Raw genomic sequence first — 25939 nt, forward strand, 5'->3', positions numbered from 1 at the left:
ATCTAGAACATCATACTTTAAAAAGTCAAAACAAGCATTCAGTCAGGTTGAGATTGATTTTAAAGGGCTGGAAACACTTATTCTTAATTTGTTATTAGACAGATGCATAAAACAATTATCAACACAGTATCAATATTTATGCCTTCCATATGTCAACCGTAATTCGAGTTTCTTTCTTTTTAATTTAACAGATCTAGGTACAACTGTGCATATACAGAGAATCTACTGTCTTTCAGCTTCTGAACCAAATTTACACTTTAAACAACTGGGGATTTATAGAAGACAATTTTAACAGAACATGTTATACTTTTTCCTTATATGTCTATTTTGATGTGCTTAATCATAAGAATGCCCAACATTAGTAAATTTGGTACCATTTTCTTTGATAATTTCTTCACATTATGTTCAGTTTTGCAAGAAAAGCAAAATCCACTCAATATTCATTCATTTGAAAAAAAAAAAGTAAACAAAATAGAGGTTTTTTTTTTAAGTAGACTTTTGAATTTTAGTACCTTGGTGTTATATACTGAATAATGTCTAAAATGCAACAAGTATAATTTATATAAGTACTTACTTTTACCTGCAGTGGAGTCTATACAAATAAATTGGCAGTTATAAATTGCCCAAATTAAGCTGAAACTTCGTATGTTGAATAAGCTGAAACTTCATATTTTCTTTAAAATAATAGTATCTTTTTGTTGATTGATTCAAATAAACATTTCAAAAGAAAGGAATTAAAGAAGGAAGGAAGAAAGGAAGGAAGAGGTAGAAGGAGAGCGGAAGGAAAGAAGAGACAGGAAAAAAAAAGAAGACAGAGAGACGTTGGGGGAGGGGAGAGGAAAAAAAAGGAAAGAGACACATGAAGAAATAACTGAAATACTAATTAAGAAATTAATATTAAATTGGATGATAATGATGTAAAAGTTGGCTTAAAGCTCAACATTCAGAAAACTAAGATCATGGAATCTGGTCCCATCACTTCATGGCAAATAGATGGAGAAACAGTGGAAACAGTGGCAAACTTTATTTTTGGGGGCTCCAAAATCACTGCAGATCATTACTGCAGCCATGAAATTAAAAGATGCTTACTCCTTGGGAGAAAAGTTATGACTAACCTAGACAGCATATTAAAAAGCAGAGACATCACTTTGCCAACAAAGGCCCATCTAGTTAGGGCTATGGTTTTTCCAAGAGTCATGTACGGAAGAGAGCTGGACTTTTAGAAAGCTGGGTGCCGAAGAATTGATTATTTTGAACTGTGGTGTTGGAGAAGACTTTTGAGAGTCCTGTGGCCTTCAAGGAGGTCCAACCAGTCCATCCTAAAGGAAATCAGTCCTGAGTGCTCAATGGAAGGACTGATGTTGAAACTGAAACGCTAATACTTTGGTCACCTGATGCAAAGAGCGGACTCATTGGAAAAGACCCTGTTGCTGGGAAAGATTGAAGGTGGAAGGAGAAGGGGACGACAGAGGATGAGATGGTTAGATGGCATCACCGACTCAATAGACATGAGTTTGAGTAAACACCAGGAATTGGTGACAGACCACTTAAGTATTCTTGCCTTGAGAACCCTATGAACAGTATGAAAAGACAAAAAGATAGGACACTGAAAGATGAACTCCCCAGGTCAGTAGGTGCCCAATATGCTCACCGACTCAATGGACATGGGTTTGGGTAAACTCTGGCAGTTGGTGATGGACAGGGAGGCCTGGCGTGCTGCAGTCATGGGGTCACAAAGAGTCGGACACGACTGAGCAACTGAAATGAACTGAACTGAATGATGTAAAAGTCTTTGGTCATCATTCATTCACTGTACTCCTTCCTTCTGGATGTTAACCACAGAGGTTCATGCTTTCCCCTCAGAGAAGCCAAAGCAGACCCCAACTGCAGGCCAATGCTCTGGCCTCAGGGACTTGGTTTCAGCTTCATTTCACCAAATAAGGAGTATAATAATAACCAGTGGCAGAAAACATACTCACTGGCTAAATATGCAACTTCAGTTCAGTTCAGTTCAATCGCTCAGTCGTGTCCGACTCTTTTGACCCCATGGACTGCAGCACACCAGGCCTCCCTGTCCATCACCAACTGCCAGAGTTTACCCAAACCCATGTCCATTGAGTCGGTGAGCATATTGGGCACCTACTGACCTGGGGAGTTCATCTTTCAGTGTCCTATCTTTTTGTCTTTTCATACTGTTCATAGGGTTCTCAAGGCAAGAATACTTAAGTGGTCTGTCACCAATTCCTGGTGTTTACTCAAACTCATGTCTATTGAGTCGGTGATGCCATCTAACCATCTCATCCTCTGTCGTCCGCTTCTCCTGTCTTCAATCTTTCCCAGCAACAGGGTATTTTCCAATGAGTCAGTTCTTTGCATCACGTGGCCAAAGTATTAGAGTTTCAGCTTCAGCATCAGTCCTTCCAATGAGCACTCAGGACTGATTTCCTTTAGGATGGACTGGTTGGATCTCCTTGAAGGCCACAGGACTCTCAAAATTCTCCAACACCACAGTTCAAAATAATCAATTCTTCGGCACTCAGCTTTCTAAAAGTCCAACTCTCACATCCGTACATGACTCTTGGAAAAACCATAGCCTTAATTAGACGGACCTTTGTTGGCAAAGTAATGTGTCTGCTTTTTAATATGTTGTCTAGGTTGTTCATAACTTTTCTTCCAAGGAGTAAAAGCAAAGGTGCATTTTTAGCACTTTGTAGATGGACAAGTCGATTTAATTCTGTAAATAATTTAAAAAAACAGAAAAGAAATGTATTTTAAAATAAATTGTTAAACTTAATTCAGTCTTTGGAACCTAAAAAGACCTATAACACTTTTCCTTGCATCTTCCTTCTCTTTCTTCTTTCTTCTCTTCTTCTCTTTCAAAGCAAATTTCAAAGTCACACTTCACTGCTAAATGTTTCTGATCCACCTTTTGAAAGATAGTCCTAATGACTAGCAATTGCTTCTGAGGTTACTAATAGACCACTCTCAGAAAAAGAGGCTCTTCCAATCTAAAACTCAGTTAATGAACACATAAGAGTGATGGCAGGTATGGGGAAAGCAAATGTGAGGAAAGGATCACAGCTGCCTGCATTTGTCTGTTATTCAAGTTGCACTATCAAATACATCAATATATAATGTTGGGGATTTTTAAATCGTGTTTTTATATTTTATTTAATTCTGGAAACATTTTAATTATTAAATATCATGTATTCACTTAAAAATATAGTATTGAACCCATACTACAGCAGAAACAGCGATACGCACCAGAGTAAAGAAAACACTGAATAGGACAAATGCAGGCACTGTTGAGATCTATTTTGATGGGGCTTTTTCTGTAAACCTACATCACTGGAAATGCCTTGAGGAGTAACGATGTAGTTTCCTTTACTTACAGAAATACCTGTTAGACTATAACATTTTGAAGTGTGTCCATATTCCATTGGAGGTCAAAGAAGCCCAACTAAAAGAATTGTGGACTGACTGACATGACAACTGTGGGTTCAGCAAAAATTATTTTTTAAAAGGCTATCATCAAGATTATGACTCAGACATTGGAATAACTAAGTAACTATGCAAGGAATCAGAACCTGTGAAATTCCTAAAAAATTTATTGGCAGATAATTTTGCCTATATTACATTACACATAATAAAAGAAATCCCTTTACACTTTTTGTAGAAAAAAAGACAAAGACAGGCACTGACCTAAACTCATAGCTATCCTATGAGTTTAAAAGTCAAATATAAATAATTTGGAAAAAAATGACTTGGTAGTTATTGCAGTTAATACAACTATCATCATCATCATATTCAAATCATTTAAATTGCTAAAAATTAATAACTCTAATTCATGAAGAATATAGACATCAAAATGTAAACTTTTAATTCTAAGAATCTGTTTGTATTTTCTTTCTTTTTTTTTTTGCCCCAATTATTTTCATTAGTTGGAGGCTAATTACTTTACAATATTGTAGTGGTTTTTGCCATACATTGACATGAATCCGCCATGGATTTACATGTGTTCCCCATCCTGAACCCCCATCCCACCTCCCCCCCATCCCATCCCTCTGGGTCTTCCCAGTGCACCAGCCCCGAGCACTTGTCTCATGCATCCAACCTGGATTGGCGATCTGTTTCACACTTGATAATATACATGTTTCAATGCTGTTCTCTCAGATCATCCCACCCTCGCCTTAGCCATTAAAAAGAATTCATTTGAATTAGTTCTCATGAGGTGGATGAAACTGGAGCCCATTATACAGAGTGAAGTAAGCCAGAAAGAAAAACACCAATACAGTATACTAACGCATATATATGGAATTTAAAAAGATGGTAATGATAACCCTATATGCAAAACAGAAAAAGAGACACAGATGTATATAACAGACTTTTGGACTCTGTATTTTCTAGTTTGATTTCAATAATATATTCAATAATCAAGCATTCTTGATTTTAGCTTGCAATCCTTGATCTTGCCACTATGTGGCAACCTTACATAAGGTTTCAAATTTCACAACATGGACCCTAGAACTTGTTTTATGAAACTATAACAAATGTATTTTCTTATATCTAAGATGCATGATTTAATTTTTTTCTTTATACTTCTTCCAATTATAGTCATATAATTATCAAGGGGAAAGTAACTATATTTTTGAAGATGTGCATTTCCTTTAAGAATTTATAGTGACCTATAAAATTTAAATACATAAATAACATATCTATTACATTTATAATATTGCTTTTTGTAAAACCCTTTTGAATTAGTTAATTTTAAAATGGAGCTATTAATTTTAAAGCTGTAAGTAACAATACTAATTATAGAAAAGACTTAAAAGTTAACTATATAATTTACCTGTCATGTTATTTATCCTGTCACTATTCAAATAAATATTCACTGAGTATTTTATGGCTATGTAATCAGGTTCAATAAATGTTTCATTTGAACTTGAATTTATGCATTGATGTTAAGTATTCTTATATTTATACATATATATGAATTATAAATGTCCTAACTTTGGAACTATGATACAATAAGCTTATAATTAGTTTATCTGGCATTCTTTTATTCTGTTAAAATTGTATGGAAAATACATAAATTTTTCAAGTCCAAATATAAAATGATTTTTATTTTGATTTTCCAATCCAATAGCTACTTCTCCTTTAGAGTAAATAAAAAAGCAGCATCATTTTACTTACTAATTTAATTTTTAACCCCTTTTGCTCTAGAAAAGACCTGAAACACTTTACCAAAAAATTCATATTTATAACATATCATTTTTTACCTCTCCAATGGTGATACCTGTTATGCAGATTTTTTTTTCAAGAACTTTTGACATCTTCTTTGAGTCATTTTCTGTCAACTATTCAGCAATTCTCCCTGTCAGAGCCACCATCTAAGTTTAAGTTTCTTTAACTTTCTAAATCTGGTATTGCCACTGACATAACTTAGCTCTTTTTCTAATTAAAAATAAAAGTTAAAATTATAACTCAGGTAGAAGGTTTTGCATACTTTTTTTTTTTTTTTTTTTTACTTGTCTCATGCATCCCACCTGGGCTGGTGATCTGTTTCACCATAGATAATATACATGCTGCTCTTTTGAAACATCCCACCCTCACCTTCTCCCACAGAGTTCAAAAGTCTGTTCTGTACTTCTGTGTCTCTTTTTCTGTTTTGCATATAGGGTTATCGTTACCATCTTTCTAAATTCCATATATATGTGTTAGTATGCTGTAATGTTCTTTATCTTTCTGGCTTACTTCACTCTGTATAATGGGCTCCAGTTTCATCCATCTCATTAGAACTGATTCAAATGAATTCTTTTTAACAGCTGAGTAATATTCCATGGTGTATATGTACCATAGCTTCCTTATCCATTCGTCTGCTGATGGGCATCTAGGTTGCTTCCATGTCCTGGCTATTATAAACAGTGCTGTGATGAACATTGGGGTGCACGTGTCTCTTTCAGATCTGGTTTCCTCGGTGTGTATGCCCAGAAGTGGTATTGCTGGGTCATATGGCAGTTCTATTTCCAGTTTTTTAAGAAATCTCCACACTGTTTTCCATAGTGGCTGTACTAGTTTGCATTCCCACCAACAGTGTAAGAGGGTTCCCTTTTCTCCACACCCTCTCCAGCATTTATTGCTTGTAGACTTTTGGATTCATACCTGTTTTGAATTCGTAAATATCATATAAATTGTTCAGAGACTTTGCCACAGCTGGAACTCTAGGCTCAATTTTTTTTCATTTCTTATTCTGTGACTCTGAGTCAGTGATTAAGCCTCTCTAAGTTTCATATTTCCCCATTGGTAAAATTTTATTAGTAATTCACCTACTTCATTAGTTACTTCATTGGGTTTGCAACATGGGTTACTTCATAGTATTTTTGTGAGAATTCAATGAGAGAATGCCTATAAAGTGCTTGGCACAAGATCTGGCAAATTGTAAGTGGTTTATTATTAATACTTTTTATAGTAGAGCAATCATTCTTCATTGAAAATTCCAGAAGATTTTACCAGATAGTTTTGTCTGGTTACAGATCTCATTTTTCATGATTTATATTTTGCACTGCTTGCTGTACTGAATACTTAGTCTGAGACAAAAGATTCTAGGTATTTCCTCGGTGAGGAAAATGGAGAGGTAATAAATAGTCAACATTTTATTGAATGCCTGTTTGGCAAGCATTGGGCCTAATGTTTTTCTTATATTTCTCAGTCGATCATAGCAATTCTCTGTGGAGCATATATTATTGTGATTGTCTCAGTTTACAAGATGAGGAAACAGCATTTGAAAGGTTAAGTAGCTTATCCAAAGTCATATAACTTGCTGGTGGTAGAAGATTCGAAACCAAGGTGGTTTAATTGCAGAGCCTGTGGTCCTCACCACTTCAGTTTCCAATCCATTGGCTGGTACTCATGTCTATATCTATTTAAATAATCTCCCTCCCATTACGTGCAACACTTTTAGACAGCAGTTGACCAGCAGCTCTACTGCTAACTTATTCTGTATCTTATTTAATGAACTTTGTAAAATTTCATTCACTTTTGGTTGTGCTGGGTCTTTGATGTGTTCAGGCTTCCTCTAGTTCAGGTGGTGGGGTGGTGGGGCTGCTCTTCACTGTGATGCACGCACTTCTCATTGCAGTGGCTTCTCTAGTTGTGAAGCAGAGGATTTAGGCATAGGGACTTCAGTAGTTATGGCCTGGGGGCTCTAGAGCATGTGCTCAGTAACTGTTTATTTGCCCCATGGCATAGTGGAATCTTCCCAGACCAGGATCAAACACATGTCCTCTGCACTGGCAGGCAGATTCTTCTCCACTGTAACAACAGGGAATTTTTATGTTCACTCAAAATTATCCAAATTACTTTATTCTCCCTATACTTTTAGCAAACTTTTTGTACATAGTAAGTCAAGTCTACAGAGTTTCAGGTGGTTCTTAATGATATCCTTTAGCTAGATAGGTTATATGTGTGTTTGCAGGTGTGCGGCCATGCATTTGTTCTGACTGCATAGACAACACTCAAAAAAGACAGATCTTTTTTACCCTAAGGCTAAAAGGAAATATAAATTCTACTGAAAAACATGTCTAAATCTGAAACACATATATCTCATACTAGAAGGTATTATGAATTTGAACAGATATTTTGCTTCTGTGTGTGTGAAAAGAGAGTAACAATAATAAAAAGGAAGTCATTATTTTTCTTTTAATTTCATTGGTTCTCTGTCATTGTCAAGCAAGAAAGTAATCATTGTCCAGAGTAGTGGGCAAGGAGCATTAGACCACAATCCAGGCAAATAAATCAAATTAGATCTGAAGGAACAGCGCAGAAGACCAAGCAGGCACAGTGCGATGATGATGTGAGCTCTCAAGTGATGGCTCTAAACCAGGAACAGTTTTTCTCCCCAGGGAAATTGGGTCATACTTGGGGACATTTTTGGTTGTCACAACTGAGGGAAGTTGTTGTATTATTGGCACCTGTCTAGCATGGGTGCTGCTAAATGTCCCAAAATGATGAAGACAATCCACAACAGAAAATTATCTTGACCGGACTGTCCATCGGGTCAAAGTTGAGAAATGCTCTTCTCAAGGGAGATTTAAAAAAAAAAAAGACAATAAAATCACTGAAAAGTCTTAAGCATGGTATGTTGGAAACAAGGAGAAGTTATATTATTTTGAACCGATGAGAGTGCTGAAAGCAAAGGAATTATAAGATATATAAAGATATATGAATCATTTTTCAAAATAGGTTGAATGTATTTTGTGAATTTAAGACTCTGAAATTCTGATGAATGGTAGCAGAAAGAAATATGTAAAAATTCCCCTGACATAGTTCTATAACCTACAAACAACTCAAAGTGTTGGTTACCTCTGCCCAAATTGTTTCTATACTAACATTAATTAATTGGAAAAGAGAATTCTATCATACCTCATCCTGTATGAATTTCCTCAAACTCTCTTTCACTACCCTAAAAAGCCTCCTTATAGCATGGTTTACATTTTGCCATTTTCCCCCAGTAAACATGGGGGTAGGTAGGTTCCTGTGCTCACTAGATGTATCTCTACTTAGGTTGGCTTTTTCTGTATCATCACACTTCCAGGGTAGAGATCATGCAAACTAGTTATTCTCTAACAGAGAATTCTACAGTCTAGTCTTTAGGAAGCATTTGTTAAAGATCATGCTCATTTCAGTTCATTCGCTCAGTCTAGCTCTTTGCAACCCTATGGACTGCAGCACGCCTGGCTTCCCTGTCCATCACCAACTGTCAGAACTTACTCAATCTCATGTTCATTGAGTTGATGATGCCATCCGACTATCTCATCCTCTGTCATACTTTCTCCTCCTGCCTTCAATCTTTCCCAGCATCAGGGACTTTTCTAATGAGTCATTTCTTTGCATCAGGTGGCCAAAGTATTTGAGCTTCAGCTTCAGCATCAGCCCTTCCAATGAATTTTCAGGACTGATTTCCTTTAGGATTGACTGGTTTGATAGCCTTGCAGTCCAAGGGACTCTCAAGAGTCTTCTCTAACACCACAGTTCAAAAGCATCAATTCTTCGGTGCTCAGCTTTCTTATACCTGTACATGACTACTGGAAAAATCATAGCTTTGACTAGACAGACCTTTGTTGGCAAAGTAATAAATAGAATTAAGCATATATGGCTGCAAGTCTTTATTCTTCAGAAATGCATTGGCTTGGAAAAATTTCCAAAAATTCATTCAAAATTAAAGTATCATTTGTTTTACGTAAAACTCCTTGCATACTTAACAATCACTGGAATAATTATTCTGGTTCTTTATGCTTGCAAAATATACTGTGTATATAGAAATACATATATAAAATAAAAGGGAAAATAAGCATAAACTTTTGGTGTCTTAGGAATTTTATTTTACATTTTCGTGTTGTTGATTTTGATGTTTTATTTATTATATCACACTAGAAATATACTCTTTTGTCATTAGCTATCATATTCCCAAAAATAAAACTAACTTTTTTAAAAATCTAGTCTTTAGAAACAGAACATTGCCTAAAGATCTAGAATTCTGTTGTGGTTTTGCCCTTGACAAATTATATGACCTTCAGCAAAGCAGTCTCTTTGAGCCTCAGGCTTCTCACCTGTCATATGAGGAAGTTGGGCCCAGAGGAAATTTTGAAAAAGAGCAACAGAAGGCTTTTAGCAGCAGAATTCTTTTCCCAAAGAAAAGTTAAATTTAAATTAGAACTCAAATAAATATCCAAGGTGAAGTTAAAATTACTCTGACTGAAGAAATTGTATGCATAATTTCTGAGAATCTGTTTGTGAGGATTTCACATTTGTAGGAGCCCAAACACCTAACCATAGGGTCTCTCACATCTTCCCATCCCAAAACACATCTTGTTTTGATCCCTTCTTTCTGCCAAGCAATCCATGAAGGTTTTGGAACCCTAAGGCTGCTGCTGCTGCTGCTAAGTCACTTCAGTTGTGTCCGACTCTGTGCGACCCCATAGACGTCAGCCCACCAGGTCCCCCGTCTCTGGGATTCTCCAGGCAAGAACACTGGAGTGGGTTGCCATTTCCTTCTCCACCCTAAGGCTAATGGAAAGCAATTCAAAACCATACAAATTAAGCAATGTTCCAAGTTTTCTTTCAACTCTAAAATATGGGTGCTAAACCTAAGGCTTTCATGGTTTTGTCCATCATTTAAAATGCTTAGTAGACATTTCCTTCCTTGTGAGTTTTAATTTAAAATGATCCAATTGATCAAAATTGAACTCTTCAGCCATCAGAACAGCCAAATTTAGGGATAGTCAATGTTCCATTGATCCTATAAGTTCTGGGCAACATCTTAGTAGTTGTCCTAAATGATTTCCCTAATATATTTAAGTGTGTATATTTGTTATGACAATACTCATTTTCATAAATTTTTTGTAAGCCCTATCTTTTCAAGTGTTTTTTTTTTTTAACATTCAAGCAAATTTAGGGCTGATACATTACTTAAAATAACACTAACTTGAATATGTTAATTATACCATGTGTGAAAATGAAAATTTTGTAATTAAGATAATGGCCTTACTTTTTTGGAGATTCAACTTAATGTTTTAAGAAATGAATTATAGTATCAGTAATTTATTTTTTAAGGGTTCAACACTAGATAGACACATAACTTGATACATGGATAAAAGCAAATATGGCAAGAAGTTTGTAATTGTTGAATCTAATTGGTTAGTATATGGATGGCCATTGTACTATTCTATTTTCTTATGCTTGAGTGTTTAAATAAGTTAAAATTTCAATAAGAAAATAATAACAAAATTGTATTTTTCCTGTGGTGAGAAAATATCCACTGTTGCCTACTAAACTATGAACCTAAATTCAAATGTTTGATCCATGAAGTACTACTCTGGCAGCAGCTTAACTTGGTGAAAATAGGTTAACTATTGAGCCTTCTTTGTTGTGGTTGTCTGGTCACTAAGTTATGTCTGACTCTTTTGTGACTCCATGAACTGTACCTCACCAGGGCTACATTCTCTGTACTTGGGATTTCCCAGGCAAGAATACCGGAGTAGGTTGCCATTTCCTTCTCCAGGGGATCGTCCCAACCCAAAGAATGAACCTGGGTCTTCTGCTCGGCAGGAGGATTCTTTACCACTGAGCTACCTGGGAAGTCTTCTACCAGTAGCTTAAATTAAAATCTCAAATTCCTTATCCATAAAATAGAAAGATTAACTATATCTCCCTGAACATTATACAAATTAAATAAGAAAATATATTTAAAGTAGCTAGCACATTGCCAAGCATCTAGCCTAGTGTGTGTGTGTGCTCAGTCATGTCTGACTCTTTGTGACCCTATAAACTGTCGACCACCAGGCTCCACTGTCCATGGGATCCTCCAGGCAAGGATACTGGAGTGGGTTGTCATTTCCTCCTCCAGGGGAACTTCCTGGCCTGGGAAATGAACCTGAGTTTCCTGCATCTCCTGCATTGGCAGGCAGAATCTTTACCACTAAGCCAAGCATCTAAAGAGCCTTTAATAAGTTAGATCAAACATTAGTAGTTCACAGTAGCAACAGCGATGGCAGTAGTAATAGCTGAGGTTGTACTAGCATTCTTAATAGTGATATTAGCCGCAGCAGGAGTATCCTATTAACAGCAACAGTGGTAGCAATAGTCGTGGTTGTAGTAACAGTAGTGTTGTGTCCTCATCTCTAAAACAAAGTTAAGAATAGTGCCTCTCTCCCAGGGTGGTGGTTGTAAATGAATTTGCACATGCAAAGTATTTTTATTAGCCTCTGGCACCTATAAAAAACCCTTACTAAATATTTGTTGTTGTGTTGATAATGGTGGTGTTAAAGTTTGCAGTTGCATCTGATGAGTTTTCTACAGTTATCCCTTCTTTAACCTTAGCAAGCCAAAAGTAAAAAAGAAAAATATTTTTCATAGATATAGCATGTTTCATACATATTTATTAATTTTCCTTATAGGTTTCTAGAATATTCTCTTTAAAGGCTATGCTTTTGTCCAACCTTCTATATTTGTCTCTTCATTCTGAACTTCAGTGGAACAAGAGAGATGTTTCTATAGAGACATTGTGAGTTCTAAGCTTTATTCAGACCTTGTATATACATATGATTTAGCATATTTCTTTGTTCATGATGGTTAATTGAATTTGTTAATACAACTTAGTAATTCAGAATCATTTATACTACAGGAATGATTTTTCAAAGTTAGTTCATGGGAGAGGGGGAAGGAAGGAATGGGCATTTATATTTTGGAAGTCTTTTGACTTAAACTTGGGAAATTTCTCAGCGGTAAACCACATATACACTTTGGAACATCCTTGAGCTGTGCTATCACAATTTCCAGTATGTGATTCAACCCTCCTCATATGAAGGGAAGCATTTTGTAATTCAGCCAAGCAGTGGTTTGTAGTGAAAATATAGAGAGCATTTGTATCTAATTTGCGGCTAGAATGTGCTGAGAGCCATGATCTTTACTTGCTTTGTAAGCGTTCTGTCAACCACTGAGAACCTCAGCTTCTCCTGAGGTATGGAAAGTACTAGCACCATTTATAAAAACTTCAGCAAAGCTTTTGTACATATGCAACTCTATTGGAAGTGATATAGTATATTTTTTCTTTGCTTTCCTTTTGAGGTGTTTCAATGCCTCACCTTCACCAAAAATAGACCAAATGAGAATAAATGTTAAAGTACCTTATTATTGCTTTATGTGAGTAGACCTATCACTAGCTACCTAAGTTCTAATGTTTAAAACAGGGCTGACGCTTAAAATGAGTTTAGCATTAAACTTTTAGAATAGTTTAAAAGTTTTTAAGGAGTTAATTCTAAAAGATTCAGTAAGTATAACTTTAATATGATATTTTAAGACGTAAAATAGTTTGTGTTTTTCATTGCATGTGAAAAGTATAAAAAAGTATGACCACATTATTCCTCTCAGAATTAAGTAGAGTGAATATAAGAAGCAATATGCTTCAAACTGAGATTTTGGGAGGAACTTATAGCAATTTCATTAAAAGAAGATTATTAGGTATATAGCATTCAAGTATTTTACACAGGGTAGTTATGGTTCCACAATTTTTTAAAATTATTTTTGCCTTCATTTTTTATTATAAGGTGGATTTAAAAAATAATAATTTCTGAAGTGTTTCATTTTTTTTAAATTCTAGTCTAATCACATAGCTCATTGAAATAGCCAGAGTTTAACAACAGGATTATCTTTCATTAGATACATGAAGCAACCAAAGTAGTGAGTTCACATAATAAAAGCATATAATAGAGCTAAGTGCTTTTCACTTCATGCAAACATTATTCTTTCTCAAATATAGCTATTATCTTGTGTCATAATAGTATTAAACTGTTTTATTTAATATATTTACATTACTGAATATTTAGTGTCAAAATTCAGTCTATTAAGGATGTAAAAGTATATCAGTCTGTTTTATAAATATATAGTAATTAATTATTTTTATTTTACTATAGTTACTTTACATTTTCTCACTAGAATTTTTTTTATCTTTTTTTTATTTTTTATTTTTATTTATTTATTTATTTTTTTTGTCATACATTGATATGAATCAGCCATAGATTTACACGTATTCCCCATCCCGATCCCCCCTCCCACTTCCCTCTCCACCCGTTTCTTCTGGGTCTTTCTTGAAAAATATGTGCCAGTTAGCCTCTATGATGGCTTAAGAAAAACTCTTCTATTATTACCTTCCCCATATACACAATTTTACTCTGTATTTACTTCAAATATTTTTTAAAAGAGTTATAAATAATAAAATAATATTTCTTTACTTCTTCTCTTAGATGAATTCTACTTATTAGGAATATGAGGAGTTGGTTATGAGGAACTGGCCAACTACAAAGTTAGGCAAGTCCCCAAGGCAATCTTCAGTTCTGAAACCAACTACAAGTTCCAAGAGTTGCCAAAACCACCCTAGCTTTGATTTTCTAGAATTCCCTGAAAGCTATTATGCTAATGATTACAATATAATACCTGAATCCTGCTGCTACTGTTTAGTCACTAAGTTATGTCTGACTATTTGCTACCCCATGGAATAACACCCAGATTAAAATCAGCCAAGGGAAGAAGTGCATGGGGTAGAGTCCAGAAGATGTACCAAACATAGAGACTCCATTGTTCTCTCCCCATGGAGTCAAGACGCGTTACTGTATCACTTTGGTGTGTGGTAGTATGCAGAGTGTTGCCAACCAGAGAGTCTTTCTTGAGCTTTGATGTCCAGAGATTTAGTTGGGGCTTAATCATATCAGCATTGATTGATTGCCCAAATATAATAGTTAATCTCAATCTCTAAATTGATGGTTACTATATGACTCAAAGCCGCTACTTGGAGAAGGCAATGGCAACTCACCCAAGTACTCTTGCCTGGAAAATCCCGTGGATGGAGGATGCTGGTAGGCTGCAGTCCATGGGGTCGCTAAGAGTCGGACACAACTGAGCGACCTCACTTTCACTTTTCACTTTCATGCACTGGAGAAGGAAATGGCAACCCACTCCAGTGTTCTTGCCCGGAGAATCCCAGGGATGGGGGAGTCTGCTGGGCTGCCGTCTATAGGGTCACACAGAGTTGGACACGACTGAAGTGATTTAGCAGCAGCAGCAGCAGCAGCAAAGCCACTACTAGAGGTCACAATGTTCATCTTTTGGGCATGGCCAGCCCCTACTCTAAAACTACACAGTTGCAGCTTACAGCCACCCTAAATCACATGATTAGAACTATTTAGTATGACCCAAGATAATCAGGCAAAGAAAGATACTAGAGATTACCTTCCAGAAGCTGAGGGAAAGGCAAACCTCTGTTTGTAAATTTGTGATTTGCATTACAAATTTTGAATCTGTAAAGGCTTAATTTTTTTTTTTTTCCTTTTTTGGTAAAGGCTTAATTCTTTACAACAGATAATTGTCATTGTTGTCTAGTTGTTAAGTCATGTCTGACTCTTTAGACCCCGTGGACTACAGCCTGCCAGGCTCCCCTGTCCACCAGATTTTCCAGGCAAGAATAATGGAATGGGTTGCCATTTCCTTCCCCAGGGGATCTTCCCAACTCAGGAACTAAACCTGTGTCTCCTGCAATATAGGCAAATTCTTTACCACTGTGCCACCAGGGTAGCCTCTAACACAGATATGGGTGGTTGTAAAACTTAGAGGTGTCCATTTTCTTATATGTCAACTGCATTCTTTCCTCTATAAATTTACATGTTATTCCTAAAATGTTTATATTTATTCATGAAATTAGTTTACAAATAATTTGAAATATATTATTAATTGACAGTTGATCTCATGTATATGGACAGCAACAGTTGTTCTTGGTTCAGCTATTTTATCTTATAATATGATCATTATCTTACCTGAAAAATCACATGAAATTACTAAAAGAATTTATTAAAAACATTGTAGATAATAACTTTTAATTCATTTATGCAATATTTATTTGCTGAATTCCTCTTATATGTCAGATATCACAATATGTAATTTCTATATAAGAATAAAGAAGTCCTAAGTTGTTTCTCAAAGAATTACAGTTTAGTAGAAGAAATTTGTCCCATCACTTCATGGGAAGTAGATGGGGAAACAGTGGAAGCTCTGTCAGACTTTATTTTTTGGGGCTCCAAAATCACTGCAGATGGTGATTGCAGCATGAAATTAAAAGATGCTTACTCCTTGGAAGGAAAGTTATGACCAACCTAGACAGCATATTAAAAAGCAGAGACATTACTTTGCCAACAAAGGTTCGTCTAGTCAAGGCTATGGTTTTTCCAGTGGTCATGTATGGATGTGAGAGTTGGACTGTGAAGAAAGCTGAGCGCTGAAAAATTGATGCTTTTGAACTTTGGTGTTGGAGAAGACTCTTGAGAGTCCCTTGGAATGCAAGGAGATCCAACCAGTTCATCCTAAAGGAAATCAGTCCTGGATGTTCATTGGAAGGACTGATGTTGAAGCTGAAACTCCAATACTTTGGCCACCTCATACGAAGAGTTGACTCATTGGAAAAGACCCTGATGCTGGGAGGGATTGTGGGCAGGAGGAGAAGGGGATGACGGAGGATGAGATGGCTGGATGGCATCACCAACTCGATGGACATAAGTTTGAGTAAACTATGGGTATTGGTGATGGACAGGGAGGCCTGGCGGGCTGTGATTCATGGGGTCGCAAAGAGTCGGACATGACTGAGCGACTGAACTGAACTGAGAAGAAATTAAAAGCTAAACAATTAGAGTAGAAAGGAATAGTTACAATGAAAATATACAAGGAACAACTCCCTAACTGGGACTTTGAATTCCAGAGGAGAAAGGAGCAGCTAACAACTTGAAGCTATCCAAGTGATAGAAGTGGGAAATAAGAGAATCCAGGCAGGAAACAATATGTAAACAAAGGTCTGCAGAAAAGAGAACACAGAGTAAAGTGTAAGTTACTGGGGCCCAGGAAGTAGGAACGGAAGTAGCAAGAATGTGTACTTCATCCTGACACCAAAGTAAGTCTCATCATGTGCTTACAAAATGCTGCAAATGTGATGGACTGTATGAATTTGCTACCCTAACTCTGCTTGTAGCTAAAAAGTAAGTACATATTATCTCAAGATCCGATGTCAGAAGTCTTAATAAGCATGCCAACTTGTTCATTCAGATGATGTACTTTTGGTCTTCTGTTCCTGGCACTGCTGTGCTGGTCCTAGAGATACAGCACATACAGCTCTACATGAGTAACACAGGGATACAAGGCTGAATAAAATAGGAAAGGTTTTTCCTTCAGGGAAACCAACTTTAATCATATAATTATACAAATATTTTACTGAAATGAGATATATAATTTCACATTAAGTAAATTGTGCTATGGCAAAACATAACAACAGAAAGTAGAAAGACTCCCTTAGGGAAATGATTTGAACTGATTCTGGTGGGGGAGGGTAAGTGTTATTTTGGTGAAGGTGGGGAGAGGGTAGGATATAAGGGGACCAAATCCAGGAGAGGAAACAATTGGAGAACAAGAGATAAGAGATAACAAGATACATTAAGCCCTAAAAAGGGAATGTTCTGGAAAGCAGAGTGTAAGTGAAATGGTGGCACTTGGTGAGCTGGAATATTGGACAGAATTTAGAGAATGGATCCAGGTTGACCATCATACCACTTACAGCTTTTATTCCAAGAAGGGGAATATTTTTAAAGATTTTTGTTTGTTTTTATAGAAAAGGATGATTTGATCATATTTGCATTTTTAAAAGGTCACTGTGGGAGCCAAGTGGAGAAGAGAATAAATGGGACTAGGGTGGAGGTCATGACCAAACAGGATATAGTAGTTCAATGACAGATATTGATAGCTTGGACAAAGGCAGAGGAATGGTGATGAAGAGAACGGGATGAATTCAATAATTCATATGATGGAATTGAAACTGAAGAAGAGAAAGGGTTGAGAATTTTCTCAAAATTTCTAGAAAATGTGCTATCACAGATGACAAGAAAAGTTGAGTTTGGGGAGAAGGAAGGTCAAATGCTATCAGAAATCATGCAAAATGAGTTTAAGAAGCAGGAACCAGCTTGAAGTGGATTGAGGAGTAAGAGGTAAATAAATGGCAAAAGCTAAAAATAGTAAGTCGGGTTTTGATGATTAGGTATGGTCAGGATGCACGCAGTCATATAAGAATTAAGCAGCTTAACATAAGGAAAGAAGAATAGTTAATCGTTTCTAGAGGAAATAAGAAAGAGCTGTGAGAAGTAAGATATAGGACGGGGAACAAGTACCAACAAGATGGCAGGGGACTGGGAGAAGTAAAGGTCACCGAGAAATCCTTAATAAAAGTATGACCGATAGGACTTTTAAGAATAGAAATATGTATTGGATGATAATTGCTCTGCTTTGTGGGATACAACCAGTTCCTTGAACTTCAACTCTCCTGTAAACCTACTTTACTAGGGGAAACTTTGTGTTAGTAGGTTTCAAGGCAAAATAGAGAAAGGGCTGGTCCAAGGCTCCTAAGTATGGCAAAAAATAAATGGACAAGAGAACAGAGGGAAAGAAACCCCCTACCTTAGGAATGCAAAGAAATCTTGAAATCTGGATTTTTACCCAATTTAGACCTCAAGGAGCAGGAAGATCTACAACTAACATGAAGTTGTTTTATCTCTAGCTATGTTTTTACTGAAACTGGCCAACCGCAAGGAATAAAGTGTGTGGCCACTGACCAGATATTTTATGGAGATAGTAGTATTCTGTTACAATCAACTGAATCAATCTGTTCAGATTATAACTAAATTCTTAATTAATCTTATTAATCAAGCAAGGATTGCAACCCAAATACTTTCTAAGACCAGCAGGAAATTTAATATATAAAGGGCCCACTGGCAGAACAAATGGTGAAGCAGAGTATTCATTTTACATACAGTCATTAAATAATCAAAATTTAAAATTAGCAAGTATGTCATATAAAAGAAACAATGCCTTCATGAAAAGTTGACTTAACCATTAGTTTTTCATCCTTTTATCTATCTGGCTATCTATGATTGCAATAGTAAATCAATATTTTTGATTCATTGGAAAACCAAATGTCTGTTTAAAAACTGAATTTTCCATATTTATCTCTTGGAGATAATGAGCATGGACTATGTTATACTTCTCCTACCAAACAAAGTAACTGTAGTTAAATTACTTAGATGCTCTGTCTCACTTTTATCTTTAATAAAATGTGCAAACTAGGACTCATCTCATAGTACTGTCCATAGAAGAGAATGGAATGAGAAAAGCTGTACAGAGGAGACTTTTGATAAATATTAGCTATTTTTAGAAATTGCATTGAAATGGCACCTTATCATTCACAAGCAAAATTCCTTTAAGCCTCTTTCAAAAAATATATGTTAAATACTATTCTAAGCACTGGGCGTAGAGCAGTGAACAAGACAAAAGTCCTTCCACGCATGGAGCTTTTATTTTGGCCCAAACGGAACATGTTAGTAGAATTGTCCATTTTAACGTTTTCTACACACTTTCATTATCATTGTAAAATGAACTGTGACACATCTTGAAATTAATGATTCTTCATAGCCAAAGAGCATGTATGTGTCTCATTGATATTCAACATCAATATCAAGTTTCATCCTGTGGGTTTTTTCAAAAGAACCTCTGATTATAAGAATAATATAATCTTATATTATATTATAATATATATATTAGAGCTAAAATGGACCTTAAGTAATTCACTCTATTTTTTGCTTCAGATACCGAAGCCCAGAGTTTAAGTAACATAAGAACACACTGTCAGTTAGCACATCCAAAACAGATGCCTTTTAATGGTTTCATTTCGTTAGGGGAAAATGTACCTCTCACATCCTAAATACCACTTAATTGGTGAAAAAGTTACTGATTTGAATGACTGCTGGTTTTGCCGACAGCTGGATTCCAATGGGGAGCTGCTCATCCGCAACGCCCAGCTGAAACACGCTGGGAGGTACACATGCACCGCTCAGACAATTGTAGACAATTCTTCAGCCTCTGCTGACCTTGTTGTGCGAGGTAAGAGTTTCGACATTTTAGAATCCTAAAACCAAAGCTATTTGACTTGCATAAATATGTATAATTTTCTGGTAACTCTGGTACGAATTCTTATATATTTAGAATCTCGATCTTTGAGAACAGCTCTTCACCCATGCCTAAGACTGATTTCTGCCAGACAAGTAGTAAACAAAACTGATTTTGTTTGTTTTACTAACTACATATCGTCTAGAAACTTATACCACATACCTCCTACTAAATGTTTATGCTTTTAAACCCAGTACTTACCAGAAGTTCTCAGTTTCTGCTAATGCTTTTCGTGTTTGAGCAGCGTGTTTCCTTTTTTAATCTTTTATGGAAAACAATATACTGGTGATGTTTATTATAACCGCAATTGTTTTTTTTTAATTAATTAGTTTATTTTAATTGGAGGCTAATTACTTTACAATATTGTAGTGGTTTTGCCATACATTGGCATGAATCAGCCATGGGTGTACATGTGTTCCCCATCCTGAACCCTCTTCCCACCTCCCTCCCCATCTCATCTCTCAGGGTCATCCCAGTGCACCAGCCCTGAGCACCCTGTCTCATGCATTGAACCTGGGCTGGCGACCTGTTTCACATATGATAATATACATGTTTCAATGCTTTTCTCTCAAATCATCCCACCCGTGCCGTCTCCCACAGAGTCCATAAGACTATTCTTCACATCTGTGTCTCTTTCGCTGTCTCCCATATAGGGTCATTGTTACCATCTTTCTAAATTCCATATATATGCATTAGTATACTGTATTGGTGTTTTTCTTCTGACTTACTTCACTCTGTATAATATATAACCTCAATTGTTAACACATTTGCCACTATCATCTTAGAATAAAAAATGCTTTGTACAGGTATCACGTTTCTATTTGTTGCTGATTTTCAGACCTGAGCTTTTGTTCTTATAAATGATTGAGAATGTGCTTGGATACATGCTTATTGAAAATCCCACCACTTTGCTACTGATTTCTGCTGTATAGCTGTGAGGCCAGCTCGAAACATGCCTCACTTTATTTAAAATTATTCATCTGCTCTTCACTCATTCACTAAAAGAATTGAGGACCATTCCTTTTAGCTAGGCACCTGAGAAGTTCCATACTGTGTGATGACTTCGCCTGTTTAGCTTGTGAATCTCTCTCCATTCTTGCTGACCAACTAGTCCACAGAAATATCCTAAAATTTTTACCTCTATTCCTTGGTTCACAACATTCCTTCCACATACTGTTTTCATTGCTTGTTGCCCAAATCTTATCCATCCTTCAAGGTGAGGTGAAAGTTGCTCAGTCGTGTCTGACTCTTTGCGACCCCATGGACTGTATAGTCCGTGAAATTCTCCAGGCCAGAATACTGGAGTGGGTAGCCTTTCCCTTCTTCAGGGGATTTTCCCAACCCAGGGATTGAACCCAGGTCTCCCACATTGCAGGCAGATTCTTTACCAGCTGAGTCACAGGGGAAGCCATCCATCCTTCAAAGATTGGCTTAGCCTCCAACTAATAAAAAAATAAAAAATAAAAAAGTACAAAACTCATGAGTCATTTTTTTGATGCCCCAAATATTAGCCCTCTTTTCTAAACTCCATAACAATTACTATTTTCCCTAATGAGTTTTATAGCAATTTAAGTTGTGAAATTCACATATGCATTTTTGTTAGTAATAATATTTAGTAAGCTGCAGAATTCTATTTCATAGCTTCATAGTTCTCTTTTTCCCACTGTCTCAAGGCATGTTAAAATTTTTATTTTTTCACACTTTACGTACTAAAATATTTATTGACCATTTTTATTGTACTTTTCAACAGTTTTTGTATAATCAGATAAATTATTAGTAAATGAGATGATACACATGGTTTGTAATATTACCCATACTAAATCCAGATCAAAAATATAATTTCACTCAATCTCATACATGTCCTGCATTTTCCTCTAGAGCAAAGGTAGTATGGAGTTCCCCAGTCTCAGTCAGAAAATATTGAAAACCCTTTTATTCCAGTTAAATATATTCTTCAGTAGAGTATTAGAAGTCTAGCTGAAATTTCTTTATCCAAATAAACCTAGGTATTTATTACACACAACCCTTATTGAAAATTAATTAAACTCCAAGGCTACAAAATGTTCAACTAAATAAAGTTCATTTAGGTTCAGTATTTCCATTAAAAGTATTTTATTTTCTTGGACATGTCTGAGAGTTATTTGGGAGAGGAATTATTCACTGTTTTTTGTAGTCAGACCACTTGCTGCTAAGCCTCTTCCAAGGATAGCCTAAGTTTGCATTCAGTTGACTTTGTTTGCATGTTAAATGATTATCATTAGCATTGCAATAGGTGTGCTAAGTCACTTCCCTTGTGTCCAACTTTTTGTGACCCTATGGACTGCAGCCTGCCACTGCACTGTAGACTGCACTTTTTCCACGGGATTCTCCAGGCAAGAATACTGGAGTGGGTTGCCAGGCTCTCCTCTGGGGATTCTTCCTGACCCAGGGATTGAACTTGTGTCTCTTACGTCTCTTGGAATTGGCAGGCGAGTTCTTTACCACTAGTACCACCTGGGAAGTCCTATCACAATAGGGGTTATATTATAATGTATGTACATCAGTGTCTTCATATAACTTAGATGTTTTTGTTGTTTAATCACTAAGTCATGCCATACTCTTTGCAGCCCAATGGACGGTAGCTCACCAGGCACCTCTGTCCATGGGATTTCCCAGGCAAAAATACTAGAGCGGGTTGCCATTTCCTTCTCCAGGGCATCTTTCTAACCCAGAGATCGAACCCCTGTCTCCTGAATTGACAGGCAGATTCTTTATAGATGAGCCATCAACATTGCAGTAAACTCCTGGTATGCAGAGGGAAGCATAAGTTTTGCAGGTATAGTGGAAGAATATTAATAATCTTGACCACTCCTACTAAGTAATTAATAATCATCATAGTGTGTATTTTTCATAAAAGTAAAAACCAGTGTAAAAATATATAGCAGTTATTATGTGAAAATATATTTTTTACTTCTAAAGCCTTTTAGTTCTAAGAAAAATCACTTAAAACAATGGGAACTGAGTTCCTGCACTATAACAGAATGTAGAAAAAACGATAGCCTGGTGGGTTACAGTCCATGCGTTGCAAAGAGTCAGACACAACTGAGCGACTTAAGCACAGCACAGAACAGATAAAAAGTATTGCTTAGCGCTGATGAAAGCTATAATATATATAATGTAAGCTATAATTATTCTCCAAATTTTATTTCTAATAAGAAATTCATTTTACATCAATAAAAATTTGAAATTCAAATAGTCAGATGCATTTCTGCATAGCTTATGTCGAAAATATATATAAAGTAGACCTTCAAATATGATTTATATATTTATACATGGAATATAAAATTAAGGTTTTCTTTATTTCTTATAATAATGATGAGTAATGACATAGTATGACTTTAGTAATATAATTTACCCACCTCATTATGTTTTTTTATTTAGTCTAGGAAATCATAACCTGGAATCCATGGATAGGCTTCAAGCGGCCTATGGATCTCCTGAAGTTAAATGGAAAATTCCATGAATATCTAGATTGTCCTGGGGAGAGAATTTATCACTTTCATTAAATTTCCACAGCCAGCAAAGACCCAAAAAGCCACTTTTAGCTAAAAGACCAAGGAATTTAATCTATTATTCTTTTTATCCCATCTAGACCAAGATTTTCAAAAAAGAAAACATAAGGGATTATTTTTCACCTCATGCTAATAAAAAACTAATGAATTTTGTGTAGTGAGGTCTAATAGCACATTTAGATTATAAATTGCTTTCAATCAATTTTCTCTCAAGTTTTCAAGAATATATCTTTCTATAAATATACTAACCATGCTGTATATTAGATACGATATAAGAGCTTGCCAAATCTGAGGTAAATTAATGTCCAACAGCTTAGATGGTAAAGAATCTGCCAGCAATGCAGGAGATCCTGGTTTGATCCCCTTGGTCAGGGAGATCCCTTGGAGAAGGGAATGACTACCCACTCCAGCATTTTGCCTGGGGAATTCCATGGACAGAAGAGCCTGGTGGGCTACAGTCCATGGAGTCACAGAGTTGGACACAACCAAGTGACTAATGAACATACACAGTGCTAATTCACACTCAGATATCACTGATTTGAACTGAAGTTTCTAAAATTATGAGAATGTCTATGCTGTGAGAGGGACAGTGAACAGATTAGAGGGGAAAGTCATTTCCTTTTATGATCACTGAGAAAAAAATTTGACAGTATATCCATCTTAGTACATAAACTATTATGCCTTATCAGAAGGCTTAAACAAAAGTAGAAATATTCAGGGATAATTTGGACAACATGGATCTTTTAGCCTATGTTCTCTTGCAGTAAATGAATACATAGTGAAAATTTTGTATCTCCCTTATATTCTGTGTATGTGTGTGTGTGTGTGTGTGTGTGTATTTGCAAGTTTGAATGGGTGGTTGTGCATGTAAAGCCTGATGAAAGTAATTTGTATAAGAGTGAAAAATGTATTTTAAGCTTGTGCCTTTCATCATCATTTTTAAATTGAGTTGAAAATGGAGGCAGTGAATTAGTTAAACATGAATGTTTCTAAATATAAAACTGAAATTAAATATAGAAAAACACATAGCTGAAGGAAAATGTAATGTTAGATCTGCTTTTGTAGGACTTTTTTACCCAGAGATAACTCACTTCCCCACTTATCCATTTAATGTGTGGTAGAACTGAGAAATAAAGAAGACAATAGCAGTTGTTGTCAACTGAAAACAATTTATAGAAAATGGCCCAATAATCAAATATAAACCATTGTCATTTTGTAGTAGTCGTAAATGTTTACATGTAAAAACCTGTAGAACTTCAATTGCTTTACCCACTAGTTAAGTCCACAGATGCTCAAGGAAAGGAGACCATAAAAGTGACACACATTGCCTATTTCTCCAGTTACACAATTTCAAGTTATGAGGTAGTACTGGCCATGTAATTTTCACTTTTGATGTTCAAAACTGCATTTTATACTAGTTCTTCCTTTCAGTTTGGAAATATTTCTCTTAGTATTTCTATAGTGTAGACATTATTCTTGTAAAAGCAACCTTTATTTAAACAATGTTGTCCTGGAAGCCCAATATATAGAATTCAAGCTGCCCTGATTGAAAGAAATGAAAACTATTTTTTTTTTTTGGCAAAATGTTCACTCACTATTCTAAAAACTCACTAGAAACACAAAGCATTTTAGATAAATCAATAAACATTCTTCATCACAGCCTTGGCAAATGTAAAGCAATACTGTCTCTGAAATAGTGAGCATTCAACACAGCCTTTAAGATTCCAACACATTTAGATAAACCAAATATTGAACTATATAAAAAGTGACAAGCCATAAAAATGAATCAGGGAGGATTAAAAACAAAACAATAAAGTCTAGAGTCCATCAGGTACTCTAATCATCAGAATAAGAATAAAAATAATCATGCCTAAATCTTTAGATAAATAAGAGAGGAAATGATAAAAATGAGTTGGAAATAAGATACTATGAAATGAAGTAGTTTGGGGGGAAAAAAGAACTACAAACAATAAACAGTCATTGGAAATTTAAAATAAATCATTGGATGGGTTAAATAACAATTAGAGACAAATTAAGAAAAGATTAGGGACAGCATTCATGGCAGTTTTCTTCATGATAGTCCAACACTGGAAACAAATGCTCTTAAACACATGAGTGGTTAAACAAACTGTGGAATACTAGTACTGTGGAATACTATTCAGCAATAAGAAGAATCATTTATTAATGTGTGCCATTTGGATATATCTCAAGTGAATGCTGCATGCTGCTGCTGCTGCTAAGTCGCTTCAGTCGTGTCCAACTCTGTGCGACCCCATAGACGGCAGCCCACCAGGCTCCGCCATCCCTGGGATTCTCCAGGCAAGAACACTGGAGTGGGTTGCCAGTTCCTTCTCCAATGCAGGAAAGTGAAAAGTGAAAGTAAGGTACCTCAGTCATGTCCAACTCTTCGCGACCCCATGGACTGCAGCCTACCAGGCTCCTCCATCCATGGGATTTTCCAGGCAAGAGTACTGGAGTGGGTTGCCATTGCCTTCTCCGGAATGCTGCATGGAAAGCAGCCAATTTGCATACTCTATGATTCCATTTATTTAGCATTTTTGAAATGACAAAATTATAGAGATAGAGACTAGATTATCAGTTGTTATGACTTAAAGAGATTAGAAGAAGGGGAGTATCTGTAACCATAAAAATGTAGTACAGGGAATCCTTATAATGAGATTATTCTATATCTTAACTGTGGTCATGGTTACTGAAGTCCACACATGTGATAAAACTAGAAGTTTCTTAGAAATAAACAAGCACACAGACACACAAACTAGTGAAATCTGTACTACAAGGTTGATGGA

General features: G+C 36.0%; 1 protein-coding gene across 2 annotated transcripts in view; it reads left to right on the forward strand.

The window, feature by feature from the left end:
* Positions 1–25939, forward strand: part of CNTN1 (contactin 1) — a 390272-nt gene that overhangs the window by 265342 nt on the left and 98991 nt on the right. For both annotated transcript variants that reach the window (XM_043447015.1, XM_043447014.1), the window contains one exon: positions 19395–19515. In XM_043447015.1, the coding sequence (XP_043302950.1) occupies positions 19395–19515 (121 nt within the window). The remainder of the gene's footprint in view (positions 1–19394; positions 19516–25939) is intronic.

The sequence above is a fragment of the Cervus canadensis genome, chromosome 25 (genome assembly GCF_019320065.1).
Source record: "Cervus canadensis isolate Bull #8, Minnesota chromosome 25, ASM1932006v1, whole genome shotgun sequence".
Classification (NCBI taxonomy): Eukaryota; Metazoa; Chordata; class Mammalia; order Artiodactyla; family Cervidae; genus Cervus; species Cervus canadensis.